Source organism: Mesoplodon densirostris, chromosome 2, assembly GCF_025265405.1.
Source record: "Mesoplodon densirostris isolate mMesDen1 chromosome 2, mMesDen1 primary haplotype, whole genome shotgun sequence".
In the NCBI taxonomy this organism is placed as follows: domain Eukaryota; kingdom Metazoa; phylum Chordata; class Mammalia; order Artiodactyla; family Ziphiidae; genus Mesoplodon; species Mesoplodon densirostris.
The window spans coordinates 46,037,891-46,059,660 of record NC_082662.1 but is presented as its reverse complement, the minus strand read 5'-3'; the positions used below and the strand labels follow the sequence as shown (position 1 = coordinate 46,059,660).

General features: G+C 52.7%; 1 protein-coding gene across 3 annotated transcripts in view; it reads left to right on the top strand.

Moving 5' to 3' along the window:
- The window catches only part of LRP8 (LDL receptor related protein 8), a 77,473-nt gene that overhangs the window by 48,792 nt on the left and 6,911 nt on the right, over nt 1–21,770 (top strand). For 2 of the 3 annotated variants that reach the window (XM_060083673.1, XM_060083664.1), the window contains exons 6-16: nt 887–1,009; nt 5,124–5,243; nt 5,316–5,441; nt 8,500–8,674; nt 10,716–10,943; nt 13,948–14,066; nt 14,320–14,459; nt 15,878–16,019; nt 17,548–17,700; nt 18,575–18,799; nt 21,318–21,386. In XM_060083673.1, the coding sequence (XP_059939656.1) occupies nt 887–1,009; nt 5,124–5,243; nt 5,316–5,441; nt 8,500–8,674; nt 10,716–10,943; nt 13,948–14,066; nt 14,320–14,459; nt 15,878–16,019; nt 17,548–17,700; nt 18,575–18,799; nt 21,318–21,386 (1,620 nt within the window). The remainder of the gene's footprint in view (nt 1–886; nt 1,010–5,123; nt 5,244–5,315; nt 5,442–8,499; nt 8,675–10,715; nt 10,944–13,947; nt 14,067–14,319; nt 14,460–15,877; nt 16,020–17,547; nt 17,701–18,574; nt 18,800–21,317; nt 21,387–21,770) is intronic. The other variant, XM_060083684.1, reaches the window with a different exon arrangement.

Here is a 21,770-nt window from a genome sequence, read left to right as displayed (position 1 = left end):
GCCGAGGGGCCGCGTCTCCTCGCCCTACTGTGATCTTAGTAATGTTTTAACGGTGGCAACAGGACTTGGGAAAAGTGAAGTGACTTGTGTGAGGTCACGTGGCTGCTAAGCTGCGGAGCTCAGGGTCTTCACAGGTACCTGTGACCTTCAGTAATGCTCCCCCCACCCCCATACCTCCCATCTCTGCCCTTCCCTGCCCCAAGCAGTCACCCAGTAGTTCCAATGCCAGACACCTTGGTACACTCAGGAAGCCCCCCACCCTGCCTACCTGCTGGGCTTGCTCATCCTTCAAGGCCTTGCCCAGGTTCCTCTGATGGACCCAGCTGGGCTGCGTCTCTCCCCTGAGCTGCGGCAGGTCCCTGGCGCCCTCTCTTACAGCACATCCACACTGTGATGCCCTCGTTGCTCGCCCCGCAGCCCCACTGTGCACCCCTGAGCTCCTAGAGGATGGGGAGGCTCTTAGTAAGCTCTGTGTTCCCCACCCCTGCACAGCACTGCACACACAGTGGGCGCTCAGGAGGGGTTTGCTGAAGGGATGAGGTCGTTAAGTCATGAGCACGGAGACTCCAAAGAAGACCACGTGTCTGTTTGGAGGGGTGGCCCTGGTGAGAGACGGTGGAGTGGGAAACAGGAGACCCGAGTTGTAGTCCTGCCTTTGCCAGCCAGAGTGCTGTGTGACCCTGGGTGAGGCCTTCCCCCTCTCTGAGCTTCAGTCTCCCCATTTTGTGCCTTGGCCAGGTGTCCTCCGAAGACTCCCAAGCTCAGCGACCGGTTCTGTTTTTGCCAGGGGTGTATATGGAGTGGGGGTGAGGGTGGAGGTTGGGGGAGGAGAGCTGTCCCAGCACCACAATGGCCCTGACTCTCTCCCCTTCCCCTCTCCTGGCAGCGCTGGGCACCTGCCGTGGAGACGAGTTCCAGTGTGGGGATGGGACTTGTGTCCCTGCCATCAAGCGCTGCAACCAGGAACAGGACTGTCCAGACAGGAGTGATGAAGCTGGCTGCCTGCAGGGTGCGTGTGGTCAGCAGCAGAGGGGTAGCATCCTCTGAGGCGAATGCCTGAGCTCCTCCCTCCTGGCTCCGTAGAGAGCAGCGAGGGGGACATCACCCCTTGGTCCCTAAGATGCATCTTCCCTCAGAGCATTACTTGCCCCTAAACCACCCAGATCCCCTTCCTGGGGTCCTAGTGGCACTAGACCTGGATTTTTAAGGACTTTGCAAAAGCTGAAAGAGGACTAGGGGGAGGGGACATGAAGGCACTGCAGGAAGTCCAGCCCCCACCATTTGTCCACATCTACGCCTCCAAGCAGCCTCCCGCACTGGTTCCCAGACTGAGCAGAGGCTGAGTCCTGCTTCCCAGGAAGCCCACTTAATTCTCAGATGGCTCTGTGGTCATCACCCTGCAGCAGCAGCAGGGACCCTGACCCACTGGTCATCTGGAGAAATGGATCAGTGATTGGGCAGTGACGTGGCCTCCTCTGTCTAGGGCACTTGGAGCATAGGTCCCCCTCAGGAGATGGTCAGGGCATCCTCCAGGGTCTCTGTAGAGCTGCTGCTTTTCCCTCCAAGTTCCCTAATACTGACAGATCAGACACAGACCCCCATGCCCTGCCCACCTAGATGATGCTTGGGTATCCCGATTATCCCTGGGGTCCTGTCCTTCTGTGAGCAGAGCTCCCACTGGCCCTGTATTCAGCTGTTTGTCCTGGGTCACTTTCTGGAGACCAGCAGGGACTGGGGCTGGAGCTCTTCTCACCTCCCATGGGCCCAGCCCACCCCAGCCCTCCCTGCCCAAGGTCTCACAGGTGCTGTCCACTCTCTTGTCCGGCCCGACAGAGTCAACATGTGAGGGTCCCCGCAGATTTCAGTGTAAGAGTGGCGAGTGCGTGGACGGCGGGAAAGTGTGTGATGCTCAGAGGGACTGCCGGGACTGGTCAGATGAGCCTCTGAAAGAGTGTGGTACAGTACCTGTCTCCGTCCCACTGCTGGACTAACCCTCCCTGCCATGCCCCCTCCTGGCCCTCGGCCCTCAGCCCTCGCCTGCCCCTCTGCACACATTCTGATCGGACCCTCTCTCTGGACTCGTGTGCTGTCCCATGGTCTCAGACGGGGCTCTTTGCCTTTGGGGCCTCTTATTCTGCTACTCTGCAAATCAAAGGGCCTTTCCTTTCCAGACGCTCAGAAATTATGCTTCCTCTCACAAATGCAGCCTCTGCTCACTTCTTCCAGATTCAGACCTCTGAGTGTGTGCTCACTCTGGAACTTTCTCTCTTCCTCATTATTTTTGCCCTGCCGACCTAGCCAGGACGCTGGCCTCCGAGGCCTTCCAGCCCCCTGCAGGAGACCCTGCAGAGGAAGAGGTGGGGAACAGCAGGCGGGTGGGCAGACAAGGCACATCTGAAGGCCACTGGGCTCAGGCCAGGCCCGGATGAGCATAGGGCGGACCCAGCAGCAGAGGGTGGCACCATCCTGAGCCCTGAGAAGCTTTCTGGGAGACCAGACTCACAGGCTGGACATGAGTTAGGAGTGGAAAGAGGCGGCTGTCCTGATGGCCAGAGCTGTAGGGGTGGGTTCCAGGCTAAAAAGAACAGGAGACTCTGGACTGTAGGTGGGTGGGCATCCTAGAGAGCACGCAGGAAACCCAGCTTGGGCTCCAGGAAGGTTCATTTCTGAGGTCAGGGGACAGAGAATTTCTTGGGGGACAGAGCCTACGTCAGACCTTCCCTCCCCTACCCTCCTGGCAGACCCTTTTCCACCCAGTACCTCCCCTCCTGGGCCCTCAGAGGAGCTTCATCTCCTGGAGCTCCCCGGAATAGCACGTTTCTGCCCCTATTGAGGATAAAGAAATTGATTTCGGAAGGAAGAGTAGCTGGGTGAAGGTCACTCGGCCTCCACCTGAGCTTGCAGGTGACAGACTCCCCCCCAGGCCCTGCCATGGAAAGTCCCAGAAGAAGGAAGTTATGGACAAGAGGATAAGGAAGCAGGAGCAGCTGAGCCTAGCCACCGCCCCCCGCCCCCCACCCACAGACTACTAACCTGCTAAACTCTCTTCTCTCTCGTCTTTTGCATGACACACCAAAGAGACGTATGTACGCATGTGTTTGTGTCTCTGTGCTGGTGAGAGGCCAGTGTCTGTACCCATGGCTCCTTCTCCGAGGAAGGCAAGGGAATTGCATCACGTATCTCTGTGCAGCTCCCACGTCTGTGTGAATGTGCTTGCCTGTGCACGTAAGCGGTGTGTGTGTGCATGCATGTGTGTGCATGCAGGTGTGGGCATGCAGGTGGACGTGCGTGCTGGGAGAAGGGCACACTGCCCCTTCCTTCAACAGGGGACCTCAAATGCTCCTCAGGCCTCTCTGGGCCACCTTCCCCTCTCCCCACCCTGCAGGCCCCCCAGCAGAATCACCTCCAGGGTAGGTAGAATTGGGAAGGCCCGGAGACTCCCCTCAGCCTCTGCCTCAGCGCTGGTCTTCCAGAGAAGGTTTGACGGAGATAGACAGCTCGGGACCCGCTCCCCATTCTCTGACCCCGACTCACCTCAGTCCTGGAGGACTCAGTTCCTTGATCTTTCATCGAAGCCTGAGTCACGTGGAGCTCTCTCCTTTCCCCTTTCAGAGCCATCCTACACATGCCCCTCCACCCAGTAAATACAATGGTTGAGCTGCTGCTCCTGCAGAAGGTGGGGTAGGAAGTGAGTGAGCGGGTGAACAAATGAACGGACGGGAGGGAATAGTGTGGTGTGGGAGAGGTCAAGGAGGGCTTGGAGTGACAGAAAGAGTCCTGGAGGTGGTGCCCTACAGAGACCACCGCAAAGCTACCACAGCTCAGCCCACCCCGAGGGGCTGGGGCTTCCCAGGACTGGGCCTGGCTGAGTCACCCCCCGGCCCCCGAGTCATGGGGTTGCTATGGTCTTCTTCTTTCAGTTCTGCCAACATCCCAGAGAAACAGGAGGCGGCCCAGGGGTAAAGAGGAGCATTCCCTAAGCATGGCTCAGGAGGCTGGAGGTGGGGCACCACAGCTACGCATGGCCTGGGGTGGGCAGCTCAGACCAGCTGTGTGCATGGCCCTGGCTGGCCTGGCACAGCTCTGCCTGGCTTGGCTGGAGCGGTGGGACGTGGGCCTGATGGGCAGAGGGTGGCACGGCACCTTCCCTGGCTGGCAGAATTAACCCTCTGTGGTTCTAAAGCTCAGAAGATGCTGTAAGAACTTGGTGAGCCTTGGTCCTGGCCTCCCTGACCTCCGCTAGGACCCTGCCAGGAGGTGGTAAGGGAGTGGAGGACGGGGGAACCAGATGACCTCCTGGCATCCCTTCATCCCTTGCTGCAGTTGGTAATATTGGGACCAGGCCTGTGACTAAGTGTAGGAATAGGGGCAGGTGCTGAAATGAGAGGAGGTGAAAAAAATCCACCATAGTTCACCGTGGGAGAGAACTGACTTAGCAACAGCTCCGTGGAGAAAGAGGCCTGGCAGTCTTAGATAACCAGAAGCTCAGTAGCGGGCAGCCCTTGTTGTTCAGACTCCTCTGGGTGGCAGACTAGCTCTGGGCCCTGCGGGAGAAGGACACAAACAGATGGAGTGCATGCAGAGAAAGGCACTTGAATGGCGGGGGACCAGGAATCGGCGCTTTAAGGAGATTCTCAGGGAGCCATTGGACTCTGGCCAACCCCACACAGAGCCAGCTGCCTCAGGAGGGAAGCAGGCTTCCCGAGGCTGGAGGTGTTTAAGCAAGGGCATTTCAGAAGGGATTCTTGGGGTACCTGAGGGTTGGACGTGGTACCTGCAGGCACCTTCAACTCTGAGGTCACAAGGAAGGAGGAGCCATAAGAAACGTGTTTGTGAAAGGAAAGACCTCAGGCAGCCTAGCTGCCTTCAGCCTGGTGGTGGGCAGAGCCCTGGCCTGGGAGGCAAAGGACCCGAGTTCTGGTTCCACTCTGTCCTGTTTATGTGACCTGGCCCTCTCTGAGCCTCCTCTTGCCCAGTCGCCTGGCTAATGAGGCTGAGGCTCAGTGAGGCTCTGGGGGGAAGCTCGCTGCCCTGAGTCTCTGCTTCAGCTCTAGGCCCATCCCTGTCCTGCCCCCACCCCAATCTGAGCTCCTGGACCCTCAGGAGCCCACGTCCCTCCCCAGGGCTGAACGAGTGCCTGCACAACAATGGCGGCTGTTCCCACATCTGCACTGACCTCAAGATCGGCTTTGAGTGCACGTGCCCATCGGGCTACCGGCTCCTGGACCAGAAGACCTGTGGTGGTGAGCCCCTCCCCGAGCCCCTCCAGGAGGCGGCTCCTCCGGCCAGTTCTGACCTTGCTCCCCCCCCCACAGACATTGACGAGTGTGAGGACCCAGATGCCTGCAGCCAGATCTGTGTCAATTACAAGGGCTACTTTAAGTGCGAGTGCCACCCTGGCTACGAGATGGACACCCTGACCAAGAACTGCAAGGCCGTCGGTATGGACACCGCAAGGTGGCGGGGGGTGGGCAGGGGAGCAGCTCTGAGGGAGTCCAGGAAGCAGTGTGCTTCACATACGTGAGGTGCAGGTGTGCACACCTGCGTATACACACACAGATGGCAGGTTGCACACACGGTGCTCAGAGTGTAAATATTCAGCACGCACACGATGCACTGTGCATGAACACCCACGCAGACGCTGCACAGCGCCACCCGGTACAGCCCACAGAGTCTGCACTCGCATGACACACAGTGCCAGACACAGGCTGGACCGTGCTGGCTACGTACGGCACGGGCAGCCCATACAAAGAGGAGGCCACGTGCAGGCCTAACGTTGATCGTCACGTCAGCCAACGGAATTCACTTGTTTTATTCAGTTCTTTACACTGAACACCTAACATTGTTGTAGGCACTAGGGATTCGGCAGTAAGCAAAACAGACATGAATCCCTGTCTATCCTCATGGGACTTACACTCCAGTTGGTGAGACAGACAAGAAATCAGAAAAATAAGTACAGTGCATGGCAGATGGTGATGAGGGTTCAGAAGAAATATAAAGTAGAGAAGTTATAGTTTTCGATAGAGTGGTCAGGAAAGCCCTCACTGAGAAGGTGACATTTGAATAAAGACCAGAAGGAGATGAAGGAGTGAGCCATGCATTACCTGCAGGAACCAAAGGCAGCAGCATGCCTGCTGTGTTCAGATAAGAACGAGGAAGCCAGGGAAGCCAGGGCAAGGGGCATAGGAGGAGATGAAGTCCAAGAGGTGACTTGGGGGCAGATCACAAAGGCCTTCGAGACCATTCTAAGGGCTGACTCTTGGTTTCACTGTCAGTCAGGGGGAAGGAAGCCTTTGTGGGTTCAGAGTAGAGGGACAGGGTGTGCCTTACATTTTAACCGACTTCCTCTGGCGGCTCTGTTGGGAATAGACTGTCGGGGCCAGGGGAGGAAGCGGGGGAACTGCTGCAGAGGTCCTTGCCGTCAGCCAGGAGAGAGGTGATGGTGGCTTGGATCAGGGCCTTGCGTGGGAATAATGAGAAGTGGACAGTATGAAAGTATGAATATATTTTGAAGGTCAGGATTTATTTTGAAGCAGCAGGATTTGCTTATGAATTAAATGTAGGATGTGAAAGCAAAAAAAGGAGTCAAAGATGACCCCAAGGTTTTTGACGAACTAACTGGAAAAATAGGATTGCTATTTATGGAGTTAGGAAAGACGGTGAGAAAAGCAGGTTTGGGAGAACATTAGATTGATTTGGACATGTTAAATTTAACAAAACTGTTTAGACATCTAAGCAAAGTATTGTGTAGGCTGTTGGATATATGAACCTGGAATTCAGATGCATGAATACCCATTCTATAGGTTATAACAACACAGCAGCTACAATAATTGAGAAGTAGCCCGTAAACCCAAAACATATACCACCCAAACTGCACAATGTACAACACATACATTAGCCCATCACATGTAACATGCAACCTGTTCTTACCCCCACGTGGGATAGGTGTGACACAGAACCGGGATTACATACGTTCCGTGGAGACAACATACAATGGCCCATGAATACACAAACCCCTACGTGTGAATATCTAAAGTGCAGTTACACAAAAACTCAAATCATAAACACACAGGGTTCCTGTCACAGTCACAGCTCTCAGTAAAAATCACCTCAAGGTACCCTGTAACCCAGCTCCTGCCCTCAGGAAGATGAAGTGTCTTTGCTCTCATTTTGAGGTGAGGAAAATCACAGTTTGTCAGTGGCAGAGCTGGGCCTTGAATCCAGCTTTCCTCCTTTCTCCTTGTGCTTAGACCTCTATTTTTCCATGGTATCTGTTTGTCCCACACCTTCCCTGTCACCCCAACCCTGCTTTGAAATAATCTCCATCACTACACACAGGTCACACACCCAGCCCCAGGCCCCACCTGGCTCTATGCTGGTCCTACCCTGTCCCCAGAGAGCACATTAGCCTGGCACAGATGGACAGTGACAGGAACCAGGTGGCCTGCAGAAGTGTCAGCTGGAAAACAAGAGGAGGAGAAGGTACAGGCAGCTCCAGGGGCAGGTGTTGCCATTCAGTATTGCAGGTGCCTGAGAGTGGCCCGTTCCACCTGAAAACAGGCTGGAGGAGTGGCGGCCTGTGCGAAGTGCTAGGCCCTCATAGGCCTGGGGGACAGTGACCCTCCCCATGGAGTAGCCAGGAATGTCTAGCTCACTGAAGATCTTCCTAAAATCGAATCCTAAATCTAAACATGGGTTTGTGTATACACGGGAGGTTGTGTGTTGCCCCTTTGCACGTATATAATCTGTGTCATATTAGACACATCCCACCCCTGCTATTGGCTCAGAATAAAGTGCAAACTCTTCCCCTGGACCACAGGATCCTTTGTGATCTGGTCCCTGCCAGCATCTGCAGATTCATCTCATGCCAATACACTCTGTATAAACTAAAGACTCACAACGACCTCCTTGAATCTCCTCCCTCGAGTCTCACCCCTAGCCCTGAGGTCCTTGCTCCATTCTGCAGCCTCAGTCATCTTTCTAAATCATTTAACGCTCATGTTGCCCCTTCTTGAACACTGCCGTGGGGCCCAAGCAGAGGAGGTGGCAGCTGCTGGGGAGAAATGCATTCTAGGTAGAGGGACAGCTTGAGCAAAGGCCCCAAGGCAGCAAAGCTCTGCCGTGGCGAGGTGATGACAGGTAGTCTGGTGGCCGGAATCAAGGTGTTAGGGGGGTGAGTGATGAGGCTGGACAGGGAGCTGGGGTCATGCCTCAGAAGGCCTTCCGTGCAGGCCAGAGGAAATGGGGAGTCATCAAAGATTTGGGGGGAGTTTGAGTGCGATAAAAAGAATAAAAACCCCTCTGTTACGCGTGGTGCTTTGCATCTTATGCTTTTTGTACCCATCATTTCACCTGCTTCTTTAACCTGTGAGGTAGGAGTCGTCACCACTTTTTACAGGAAATGAGGAGTCCCCCAGCAAACCAGTGGCAGAGCCTTGGTCTCCAGATCCCCCGTCTCTTGCACTCACCCTTTCCCTCTCAACACCCCCTGCATGGCAGCTGGCAGAAGCCCATCCCTAATCTTCACCAACCGGCACGAAGTGCGGAGGATAGACCTGGTGAAGCGGGACTACTCGCGTCTCATCCCCATGCTCAAGAACGTCGTGGCGCTGGACGTCGAAGTTGCCACCAATCGCATCTACTGGTGTGACCTCTCCTACCGCAAGATCTACAGGTGAGTCGAGGCCTGGGTCCTGCAACCAGGCCTGGGGGGGCGGGGCTGGGGCCAACAAAGAAGGAGAGGAAGGGTGGCCTCTGCACCCCTTCTGCCTCTATATTTCCCCAGGACAGAGATGGGGCTTAGGAAGGCATGGGGGATCACAGCGGTTGTGGAACTGCCAGGACTTCTCCACCTGCGGGGCCTTCTGGGACTGAGGACTTGGATGGGCGAGCAGCTTTGAGCCCCACACATGGGGGCTTTGACTGACCTCTGGCGGCCTGATGGGGCAGTGCGAGACACAGGAAATGTTCAGCCAGGGCGGAAAGGAAGAAGCCTCTGTCTGGGCTTTGGTAGGGATTTTCGGAGCAGCTCACGTATGTGTGTGTTGGATGCTGGGGACTCAGAGATGACTCAGACCTGGTCCTGCCTGGAGGGTCCCACTCAGAGCATAGATAAATCCATTGTGATGATCGTGAGGGAAAAGTATAGAGGAGGCCTCTGACCCAAACTGGCGGTCAAGGAAGTCTTCCTGGCTGGCACTACCGGCGATCCAGCCCCTCACACCACAGTCAGTGGACTCTGGCGCTTGGGAAGGCTCCTCGCACACACAAGGAGGTTCTCTCCTGGGAGCCTCTGCATGCCCAGGCCCCCTTTCTTTGTCCTGAGATGCACTTGGCAGGACTGCCGATGACCAGGCACTGGGCGGACTGTTGAACGAATGGTGGATGGATGGATGGAAGCAGTGCGAGTGCTGCTCACTGACAGTTCGATGCCTGTCACACCCCAGCACACACAGACACACTCACGCTCGCACACCCAGAACCAGCTTGAGTAGCGCCTGTCTGATGGTTGTGACGGAAAGAGGCAGGATTTGAGGATGCCCTGGGTATGGAGCTGTGGGAGGAGGAGTCAAAATGAATTCCCAGGTTCACTTTGGGAGTTTCAGTTTCCGGCTTGGGAGGTTTCGTGGACGGTGGTACCGTTCTCTGAGATGGGAGCAGGGGAGGAGTTTCGGGTGGGAGGTAGGCAGTCTGTGTGGCTGAGAGGAGGGGAATGGTGATGAACAGTCTGGGATGTGTTGAGTTCAAGGTGTCCATGGGACGTCCGACGGGGGCCAGTTGGCTTTATAGTCTGGAACTTAGACAGCTGTCAGGATCAGAGGGTCAGAGCTGTGGATGGCCGTGGGCACTGTGGAACTAATCACCCAAAGAGAGGGTATATGGAGAAGAAAACCTTGGGAAATAAGGCATTTGGGAGAGAGAAAGCCCTGCTAATTTTGCCTCCTGAGTGTCAGCTGTACTGTGGCCCCTTCTGTCCATTCTTACTGCCTCAGCCCTTCTGCACACCCTCTTCGTCTCTCACCTGGATGCGGTCACAGCCTCCTAACTGGTCTCCCTGCCTTCATTCCCTCCTCCTCCAACCCCTCGCATATTCTGCAGGTGCCACAGTGATCTAACATGCCTATCTGGCCATGTCCTCCGACCTGTTTAGTTACCCCTCCACAGTGAAATCCTGAGCCTTTAGCGTGGCATGCAGAGCCCATCAGGATGTGGCCCCTGCCTACACTTACTTCCTGTCTTACACCCCACCTACCCCACTCCACCCCCACCGGATCCTTCACTGTTCCAGAACACACGCCTCGGCATCTGCACATGCTGTTCCCTCTGCCTTCTGTTCTTTGTGTTCCTGACAAACTGGTCCTTCAGGGCTCAGCTACAAGGCTTTCTCCAGCCCTCCAGGATGATGTAGTCTCCATTTCTCTGCTGCTGTAGCCTCTGATACTTTCCGTAATCACAGTGTATTGGTGTAATTATCTGGCTGTAAATTTCTGTCCCTACTAAACTGAGCTCCTCCAGGCCAGAGACTGTGGCTGACTCGAGCCTGTATCCTTACCCTGGTGGCCCAGGGAATGTGCTGAATGGAAATTAGCCAAGTTCCTCTCCAATGCGCTGCTGTGGCCCAGAGGGAAGAGAGAGGGGAAGGGCGGCTCCAGATGGGCCCGGGGTGGGGGGTGGGGGGTGGCACACCTGCCCATGCCAGCCCTGGTTGCTCCTAGCGCCTACATGGACAAAGCCAGCGACCCGGCAGAGCAGGAGGTCCTCATTGATGAGCAGCTGCACTCTCCAGAGGGCCTGGCAGTGGACTGGGTCCACAAGCACATCTACTGGACCGACTCGGGCAACAAGACCATCTCAGTGGCCACAGTTGATGGCGGACGCCGCTGCACTCTCTTCAGCCGTGACCTCAGTGAACCCCGGGCCATTGCCGTCGACCCCCTGCAAGGGTGAGTGTTCCCACCCCAAATTGCCCTAGGCGCTCAGTCTTCGTGTGTCTGTCACAAGAGCTACCTTGAGGGCTTTGGAAGGCCCTGGGCCACCCAGACACAAGCCACAGGGAAGAAAGTCCATGCGGGCCCCTCAGCCTGTGAACCCCTGACCAAGGGTCCCTTGCGCATTGGTCGCCAGGGTGCTCCCAGGACTCTGCTACTCTCTCACCATATCATAGAACCAGAGCATCTCAGAGCCGAGTAGGGTGCTAGAAATTGCCTGGTAGACGCTCCTGGGGCAGGAAGTCTTCCCTCAGGCTGCTGCGCGCTACAGGTGGGCATCTGGCGACTGCTCACACTTCCAGAGACAGGAGCTTGTTACTTGTCATACGGCCTGTTTCATTTTGGGGCAGCTCTGCCCGTTAGAAAGTATTCTTTTGTTTGTTTCTTTCTCATATTCCCATATCTGCCTCTCTTCGACTTCCTCCATTGGCCTAGGAGTTACCTCTAGCATGTCTACTCCCTGCCCTGCAGGACAGCCAGCAAGATCTGAGGACTGAGGTTACTGGGCCAGCTCTGCTCCAGCCTGCCCACCTCCATCCCCATCCCTGTGGCCCACAGCCTCTGGGCCCCTCACCCCCCAGGCTGCCCTGCTCTGCCCTGCTCTGCCCAGGCCTCCATATCCGGGGTAGGGATTCTGAACAGAGCAGGACTCCCTCCCTCCCTCTCTCCCTCCCTCCCTCCGTGGGGATGTCCTGAGATGGCATGGTTTTTAAGCAGCTGCATCATATTATGTTTACCAGGAACACCAGCTTCTTCCTACTGCTGTTTCCTTAATTGTTAAGCAGGGATAAGAAAACCCTCTTCTTCCAGTGAGGGCAGCCGGGGGTGAGGCTGGCCACCTGAGAGGGTGTGCGTGGCCTTGGGAGGTGACTGACAGCTGCTGCTTAATAGGCACGCACAGGTGCATCCAGGCACTCTGCAGACAACTGAGTCATCTCATTTAACCCCCACCTCAACCCTGTTCTCTGTCTGCTATCACACAGACCTGGGGCTGCACCTGCCATGTCCCCCAAACCATATAGTTACCCCCAGCCCATTCCTGGTCCACTGTGGCTTGGTCAGGGTCTTGCCAGGAAACCCACTGCACACTCATTTTAAGATAATTTAAGGCCGGTTAATAAAGGGACTATTTACAAAGGAGCGGGTAAGGTCTAATGCACTATCCTGGACTAGTAACAGGTAACAGGCCTGAGGGGCAGGAGCAGGGAGGGTTACCCGAGTTGGGAAGGAAAGAGCAGGGTAGAGAGGGTCACCTTTAGGGCATTAGCCAGCTGGAGGCACCTTTGTAGCGGGGAGTTAGGGGAATAGACATCCTGACCTCAGTCTCTCCCCTTCCCCTCTGATATTTTGCTGAATACAACTGGGAGCCAGACGGCTAGGGAGCCCAGCCCATTGATGTGGTTCCCACATGTGCCAGCCTTTTGGTATACAGAGCAGAATGGCGATGGGATCCAAAGTGGCAAATGGAAGGGATCCACAACAACCACGCAGCCCCCTAGCCTGGAGCAGGCCTTGGCTTGACACCAGGTTTCAGCAGAGGCATTTTGGGAAGGATTAAGCACGCGGGCTTTAGAGTCCAACTTAACTTGAACTTGAATTTGAAGCCTGGCCTTACTACTTATTCACAACGTGATCTTAGGGAAGTCAGCCTCTCTGAGCCACAGTTTACTCATCTGTAAAATGGGACTAATAATTATACCCTCCTGGGGTAATTGTGAGGCTACTTCGTTCAACAAATGGTAAATAAGGCCTATATGCCACACACGAGCTACCTGCCAGGTACAAAATGAGGAGTAAGGCAGATGAGGAGCCTTCCCTCAGTGGAGCATATAGACTAGTGGGGAAAACAGACAGTAAACAAATACGCCACATACTGAATGCATACATAAATAACTGATGGTGTGAGCACTCTGGAAGGAAAAAACAGGGTGTTTTAAGAGTCAATAACAGGGAAAACCTATTTACATTGAGGGTCAGAGGAAGGTTCTCTACTGAAAAGATGTTCTGAATGGCAAACAAGTTGGGGCAAAGGCTCTGTGAAGGCCTTGGTGCCCTGAAGGATCTAAGAGAAGCCCTGGGGGCAGGTGTGGAGTTTGTAAGGAAAGTGGGCAGTGGTGGCAGGAGAGACAGCCAGAGAGGTAGGCAGGGACCTAGTCATGCAGAGCCCTATCGGATGTGGTAAGGATTTGGGATCTGATTTTAAGGTCAATAGGAGAAACGATCATAAAGTTTAAAAACTGGGGAGTAATAGATCTTAAAAGTTATCATAAGAAAAAAAAATTGTAGCTATGTGTGGTGCTGGATGTTAACTAGCTTCTTGTGGTGCTCATTTTGCAATATCAAATCATTATGTTGTACACCTGCAACTAGTGTTATATGTCAATTATATCTCAATTTAAAAAAACAGGATGATGACAACTTATTTCCATTTTTAGAAGCTCATTTTGCCTGCTCTGTAGGGATTGGATTAGAGGGGCAGTGATTACTGCATTTGTAAGTACATGAGATGAGGCCACTCACCTAGTAAATACTCAATAAATGTTCAAGAAAAAAGAGAGAGAAGCCCTGGACAGAGTTCTAGCTGTGTGACCCTGGCTAGGTCATCGGCTTTCTCCTCTGTCAACCAGGAAAGTAAGAGTGTTGACAGGGCCCTTCCCTTCCTGCTCTGGCATGCTAGGGCTGGAGCTGGAGCTGCTGAAGTGGGACAGATGGGCTGACAGGCTGTTCCGCCGAGGTCAGGTGGACTCGGGGAATACAGGCTTCTCCAGGCACTCAGATAAGGCGAAGACCAACACGCCTGCCAATGCTAAGGTTCGATGGCTTCCATGAACTTCAGAGGTCTTTCCAGTCCTCACTAAGCGTAATCTTCAATATTCAGAGGTCCACTGAGCCCTTGTGACCCACACCACCCCAATCATGTCCCCTGACAAGAAGCCCATTGGGTTCTTCTCTCTTCTAGGTTCGTGTATTGGTCTGACTGGGGGTACGAGGCTAAGATCGAGAAGTCTGGGCTCAACGGTATGCACCGGCAGACACTGGTGTCAGACGGTATTGAGTGGCCCAACGGAATCACCCTGGGTGAGCCCTGCCTTCCCCGGCTGGGGGGCCTGTTCTAGTGCCTGGTGCTGACCACTGCCTGGGGCTCCATGGGTCTTGTTGCTGTGTCCCCTTATAGTGCCACTGCCTGTGTTTCCTGATAGTTGCCCTGGGCTGGCCTCCTTCTGAGGCCCGGCCTGGAGATGTGGGCAGGGAAGGGGCACAGAGGAGCAGAAATCCAGGCTGTGGTCCCAGGCTCACAACCCGATCCCTTTGTCCCTTTTTCCTCCTCAAGATTTGCTGAACCAGCGCTTGTACTGGGTGGACTCCAAACTGCACCAGCTGTCCAGCATTGACTTCAGTGGAGGCAACAGGAAGATGCTGATTTCCTCCCCTGACTTCCTGAGCCACCCTTTCGGGATAGCTGTGTTTGAGGTGAGCTCCGTGAGGGGAGGCATGGCCCCATCAGGAAGCTGAAGCCTAGGAAAGGCTGTTCAAATAGGATGACTCCCTGAGACTCGTCCAAGTGGAAACAAAGGGACAGGGAAGCTGACTGGCTTGTTTGTACACAATATGTGAGCTGTCTGAAAACAGAGGCTATGCAGCCCCTTGTCCACCTGGCAGCCTTTCCTGTGCTTCCTCCCCAAGGCCCCTCCCTCAGAGCACTTCTCACAGGTAAGTTGCCAGACCAGGTACCCTCAGCACCCAGCACTGTACCCACGTATACAGAAGGTACCCAATAAAGAAAGGGAAAAGGAATACACATTTCCTTAGTATTATTTACTACTGGAAATGGCCTGAGAGATGCTATTCAATTCAGCACACTCTCACTGACCTTTGCTGGACCCTGGGGTCATAGAAGTGAATCAGACATCATCCCAGTCCTCAAGAAGCTCACAGGAGGGTGAAGAGTCAAGACCCTCCTGTGTTCTGACCCTAACAACCTTTCTCCTTGGGGAATGAGGAAGCCAGAAGCGACCAAGTTCTCACACACCCATACCTCTTCCCCAAATCTAACTCTGCCACCAAGGGGAGGGAAAACAAGGGGACAGTGGCCTGTGGTGGGCATTGGCAATATTTGCTTGGAGTGACATCACCCAGCACAGCTCTGAAATTGTGGGCAAAGCTCCAGCTCCCAAGTCCAGCCTCTGCTTCAAAAGACAGGTGTGTTCAGACACGTGTTTGTGCTTGTGCGTATATGTGGCATGTATGTGTATGTGCCTGTGTATACATAAATGCGTCTGTTTAAAAATGTGCATTCCTGTATGTGCTAGTGCTTGTGAGTGTAAATATGCATACCAGTACTTAGACAAGTTCACTTTAGGTACAAGTGTGCCTTTGGGTGTGTAGATGAGCATGTGGGTATGTGTCTAGATCTGTACATGAGGCTGCACGGTTGTACCTATAAATGTGGATTTGCCTACAGGTACACATTTAGGCTTGTATGGACCAACCATTGGATGTGTATGCGTGTATACCCGGAGGCTGTAGGAGGCCTCATAGGGGTAGTGCTCACCAGATCATACATCCTCTCCAATCTTGGTCCCAGGCCCTAGTAATGGTAACAGCTACAGAGACCCAACCTTGGTTTCTGCTGAACTCCAGGAAGCAGGCCTAGCTCAGCCTTAATGAGCAGCCTTCAGGCCAAAACGCTGAATAACACTCTGAGATGGAAGGGAACCAGAGCGTATGCCACAGATCAGAGCTGAGAGTCCCACTATGAATCTGTGGACAAGAGAGCTCAGGGGAGAGGCCAGAGCAGTTCTTGTGACTATGGTTTGAGGCCGAGCCCTCAGGCTGAGGTCATGGGTTTAAGCTCTAGGCTTCCCATCCTCTGTATGTGTACCCCACAGGACAAGGTATTCTGGACAGACCTGGAGAATGAGGCCATTTTCAGTGCAAATCGGCTCAGTGGCCTGGAAATCTCCGTCCTGGCTGAGAACCTCAATAACCCACATGATATTGTCATCTTCCATGAGCTGAAGCAGCCAAGAGGTGAGCCTTCCCCAGGCCCAGGTCCCCTGCCCACATCCTCTCCCTCTAGTAGGCAGGCTGTATCCACATTCATGTCATGTCTCAGCATCCCCAGAAGTAGTGGCAGCAGTCCCTGTCATTGGTGGACTGCCTTGCTGTCACATATTTTACTTCATTTTGCCTCCAGCTCTTGGTGGACTAAGGCTGGGTAGAAATAAATACATATACAAATGTCCCATTTTTGCCAGTCTTACAAAGTATGGATATTACTGTTCTCATTTAACAGCTGAGGAAACTAGCTCATAGAGGTAAAATAACATTAGCGGGTGGTAGAGCTGAAGCCTAAACATAGGCCTGTCTGATTCCAGAGCTCCTTCTGCCATAAAGGAGCACATTGCTTCTCATTTGCTATTTGTTTGTACTTTGCAGTGGTGCAAAGTAATGTATCCTAGGGCCATCAGTAAGTCAGCTTGCTGGTTGGCAACAGACGCCAGGAATCCTACAGTTAGGTTGTCCCTTCCTCTGTCACTAGGATATACTCATTCTAACTGTAATGGGAAGGGTGAAGGTGGGAAAGCAAAAAGGGGTAAGGAGATAAGGTTGGTGCCTGATTCTAGATTAGAAATTTAAATAAGAAAGAGATATGGCATGTGGCATAGGGAGAAAAAAACATGGACTGTGGAGTCCAACAGACCTCAATTTAAATTGTCTCCAAAATTACTAGAGGTATAGCTTTGACAAGTTTGTTCTCTTTGAGCCACAGTCTTTTATCTGTTCACCTGGGCATAACACACATCCCCACCCCCAAGTTGTCATCAGCATTAAATGAAAGTGTGGGAATGGACTTGAGGACATGGGGAGGGGGAAGGGTAAGCTGGGACGAAGGGAGAGAGTGACATGGACATGTATACACTACCAAATGTAAAATAGATAGCTAGTGGGAAGCAGCTTCATAGCACAGGGAGATCAGCTCGGTGCTTTGTGACCACCTAGAGGGATGGGGTAGGGTGGGAGGGAGGGAGACGCAAGAGGGAAGAGATATGGGGACATATGTTTATGTATAACTGATTCACTTTGTTATAAAGCAGAAACTAACACACAGTTGTAAAGCAGTTATACTCCAATAAAGATGTTTTTAAAAAAAAAAGGAAGAAAGAGTGGGGATAAAACAGCAGGTACAGGGCTTCAGTGGTGGCGCAGTGGTAGAGAGTCTGCCTGCCGATGCAGGGGACACGGGTTCATGCCCTGGTCTGGGAAGATCCCACATGCCGCGGAGCGGCTGGGCCCGTGAGCCATGGCCGCTGAGCCTGTGCGTCCGGAGCCTGTGCTCCACAACGGGAGAGGCCACAACAGTGAGAGGCCCGCGTACCGCACACACACACACACATAAAACAGCAGGTACAGTGACGGAAGGTGCCCAGTAAAAGTAGTAGAGAAAGCGTTTTGATTTAGCCGAGTGGGAAGGGCCTCGTACGTGGGGGAGGGAGAGCCTGGCACGTCCCGTCTGTGCCCCAGTACTCTCTCTCCCCATCTCTCTCTGTGCCATTAGCTGCAGATGCCTGTGAGCTGAGTGCCCAGCCCAATGGAGGCTGTGAGTACCTGTGCCTTCCTGCTCCTCAGATGTCCAGCCACTCCCCCAAGTACACTTGTGCCTGTCCTGACACAATGCGACTGGGCCCTGACATGAAGAGGTGCTACCGAGGTGAGCAGAGCTACTGGGAGGGATGGCCCCTGGCAATGCCAGACCCCATCTGCTGAAATTTTCCTTGACTTCTGGAAAACCATGAGCACCTGGTGTTCCTCCATCTTCTCTGGCTACTTGTTGCCTTTGCATGCTCCTCTTCTGTACCGACCTTGAATGCTGGTGTCCCATAGGGTCCCTCCAAGGCTTTCTCTTCTCACTCCCAAGAAAAATGCACATACACATACAACATTTTAAATTCAGTTTCAGGGGGATCAGGAATCCCCTGAAGACCTCAAATTAAGAAACCTTGATCCCCATGGCTTTGATTACTATTTATATGCAGGTGACTATGATCTTGCCTGTTTCTCACCCAGAACTTAGCACACTATCTAGCAGCCCTTTTGTGATATGATTGGGACTAACAGTCAGTTAATACTTCAACCATATAAATTTATATCCATCCTCCGGTCTTGATGAAGGCACAAGGCCTTTTGTTTGAGCATGTCTGCTGCAGCATTCATGATTTCCAGGTTCAATTGTTTAAAGTGGAGTGAGAATTTGAACCTAATAGTGTACCAGTATACATGCAAACTCCTTCAAGATTTATATAATTTCCACTCCTCCCAGTCTTTTATCGTGGTCTTGCCCACACCTAATTCTACAGCATTGTCCTAATGACTCATCTTTATCAAGTTGAAATGCAGTATAAACACAGACAAGATGCTTGGCATTCAGCTAAAGTAAAAATCATAGCCCATTCAGTAGGATTAGGGAAGGAGTTTGAGCTGAGCCATGAGGATGAGTTCATAAGTATACTTCATTGAGGCAATAATTTAGGCACTAAAACAGCAAAATTCTTTGTCCAGTGACCTTCATGATATTCCCCCCGCAGCACCTCAGTCTACCTCAACTACGACGTTAGCCTCCACCACAACGAGGACAGTAGCCGACACCACCAGAGCCCCTGGGACCACCGTCCACAGCCCCGCCTACCAGAACCACAGCACAGAGACACCGAGCCTGGCAGCAGCGGTCCCAAGCTCAGTTAGTGTCCCCAGGGCTCCCAGCATCAGCCCGTCTACCCCAAGCCCTGCAACCAGCAACCACTCCCAGCACTGTAAGGAAATGAGTTCTGCCTTCTTTCATGACACGGGAGGGTCCCAGGGAAGCCAGGATCGGGGAGTCTGTGGGAAGAAGTGGTCATACCAGAGCTAAATATTGACTGTCAACAAGGAGGAAGCAGCTGGAGGAAGAGTGCCAACCCGCAATTTAGGAGTCATAGGTGCTCCTACCTTATAGAGGGTCTTGAGGGAAGCTACTTCCTACCTCTGAGCCTCAGTTTCCTCACCTACAAAGTAGGATAATAATAACCCTTCCCCTACCTGCTTCGCAAGGTCGCCATGAGAGACAGAGGCATCCGTGTAAACAGAAGTGCTCACGCACACAGCCTCTGCTGACTCTGATAGTGTGTCTGTGTCACACGTTACTGACGTGTATGAGGGAGCATCCCTCAGACTTGGAAGCTTCAGATGCCCTGGTCTCAGTTCTCAGCACTCTCGGTAGGTTCCCCGTATAGTAATATCCATAACTATGGTCTGTTAGTGCCTCTCTGCAAACCCTGGGATGAAAATAATTAAGTTCACCGCTTATTAAATCATCGGGAGCAATAATTGTCACTGCTAGAAATGTTCTATCTTATTAACCAGCAAATACCTTTTACTGTTGTGGCCTCTCCCGTTGCACAGCACAGGCTCCGGACACGCAGGCTCAGCGGCCGTGGCTCACGGGCCCAGCCGCTCTGTGGCATGTGGGATCTTCCCGGACCGGGGCACGAACCCGTGTCCCCTGCATCGACAGGCGGACTCTCAACCACTGCGCCACCAGGGAAGCCCTCAAATACCTTTTAAATTGAGTTACCTGCTAGGGGGAGTTCATTTAAGAGGATAAACTGTCTTTTAAATTTTTTCCCATATGTGCATGGCCCAGAAACTAAGCAGCATGGTAGCACCTTAATAATCAGGCCCGTCTTGCCAGCAGGAGCTGGATTTTCAGAGTTGAGCGCTTACCCTGAAGTTCGGAGAGACAGGTGGGTCGCGTGTGAAGCCCAGTTCCTTTCACTTGGGCCGAGCCTCCGACCAGGGGGTCTCCCCACTGGCTTCATCATGCTCTAGGCTTTAATATCACTGTCTTGTGTTTGCTTGGGACCCGGAGGGAGAGGAGACTGGCATTTCCACAGTAAACTTTGTAAACAGTGCAGCTCTTTTCTCCCCTTAATAATTAGGTTCCCTTGGAGTAACTTGGAGAAACAGACACACTGAGAGGATAGCATCTGGGCCGTTGTCAGGAGACAATCGTCTCCTCTCTTGGAGCAAATGATAGCTCCTCTTCACACCTCAGAGGGCTGTCATGAGGATCCAAGGGAAAACTGCTTTTTAAACTAAAAAGTTCTGTACAGATGTTATAATGAAGATGAGTGTAAGAGAGTGAAAAAGATGGCACAACCTACTTTTAAAAATACATAGTACAATTTCCAAGCACTTTTCAGTTTAGAAAGTGCTTTTATCTACCCTATTCAGGCCTCACAACAACCCCTACCCCACTCCCTAGCCTGTCTGAACTAGGCAAGGCTGTGCCAGGCACTGTGCTAAGTAAGCATTTTACATGAATTATCTCATTTAATCTTCACAATATCCCTAGGAAGTAGGTGTATAATTATCCCCATTTTAAAGATAAAGAAATATAATATTTATAATATATAACAACTTGCCCAAGGTCACAGAAGTAGTAAGTAGTAGAGCCAGGATTTGAACCTAGAAGTCTGACCCAGGAGCCTGTGCTCTTGATTCCACTATGCTATAATGTGTCTCATTTTAATTACTCATTAAAAATAAACTGATGGGGGCTTCCCTGGTGGCGCAGTGGTTGAGAATCTGCCTGCCAATGCAGGGGACACGGGTTCGAGCCCTGGTCTGGGAAGACCCCACATGCTGCTGAGCAACTGAGCCCGTGAGCCACACCTACTGGGCCTGCGCGTCTGGAGCCTGTGCTCCACAAGAGAGCCTGCGATAGTGAGAGGCCCGCGCACTGCGATGAAGAGTGGCCCCCGCTCGCCGCAACTAGAGAAAGCCCTCACACAGAAACGAAGACCCAACACAGCCAAAAATAAAAATAAATAAATAAATAAATTTATTTTTTTTAAAAAAACTGATGATGCAGATGGACAGACAGACCACCAGAAATAAGAGAGACAAAACAACAGATACTGGCTGAAAAAGGCAATTGCCCCAGGTAGTCAGCAGCATAAAGACCTAAGGGCTCAGCCCCGAGCTTCCTACCATCCAAATACTGTGGAAAGGGTAAGGGATTTAGGTCACAAATCCTGGGTTTGAATCCCGGCTCTACCACTTCTCTGTGGGTCCCCAAAACCAGAAGAAGACTCAATTTCCTCATCTGTGGACTGGAGATGACCTCTGTCCTGATAAGATCTGGAAAGACTAAATTATTAAGCAGTAGCCGGGATCATCATTCTGGAACGGGGGCAAGAAGCAGTTGGGTAGTTTTTACTGCTTGAGGCCGGCAAGGACTTGGGACTCACAGTGATGGAGCATCCTTCTGCTAATGTTTGTGTTTTGCAGATGGGAATGAAAGTGACAAGATGGGCTCAACAGTCACTGCTGCTGTCATTGGGATCATTGTGCCTATGGGTGAGTGTGGCCCCAAGTCACTGGTGAGAAAAGAGAGACCCTGCCCAGGGTCTGGGTAAAAGCACTAGAAGAATAGAGCACTTAGCACACAGACCTCTCTCATTGACTTTTTCTGCCCTGGCCGCCTTCCTGCTCACCTCCCAATCCTGATTTAGTTTGGTTTCTTAGCTTGGCACACGAGGCTCTGCAGGACCTGGCCCCAGACAACTATCCACATATTTCCCCCACTACCCCTCACTGATACTCTACACACCAGCCATGTGAAGCCAAACTGTAGGCTCCACAGGGACAGGTCTGGTGTCTCTCTTGCTCGCCACTCTCCCCAGCTCTTAGCAGTGTCTGGCTCATGGGAGGAAATCAAGTATTTGTTGAATTAATGAGTAG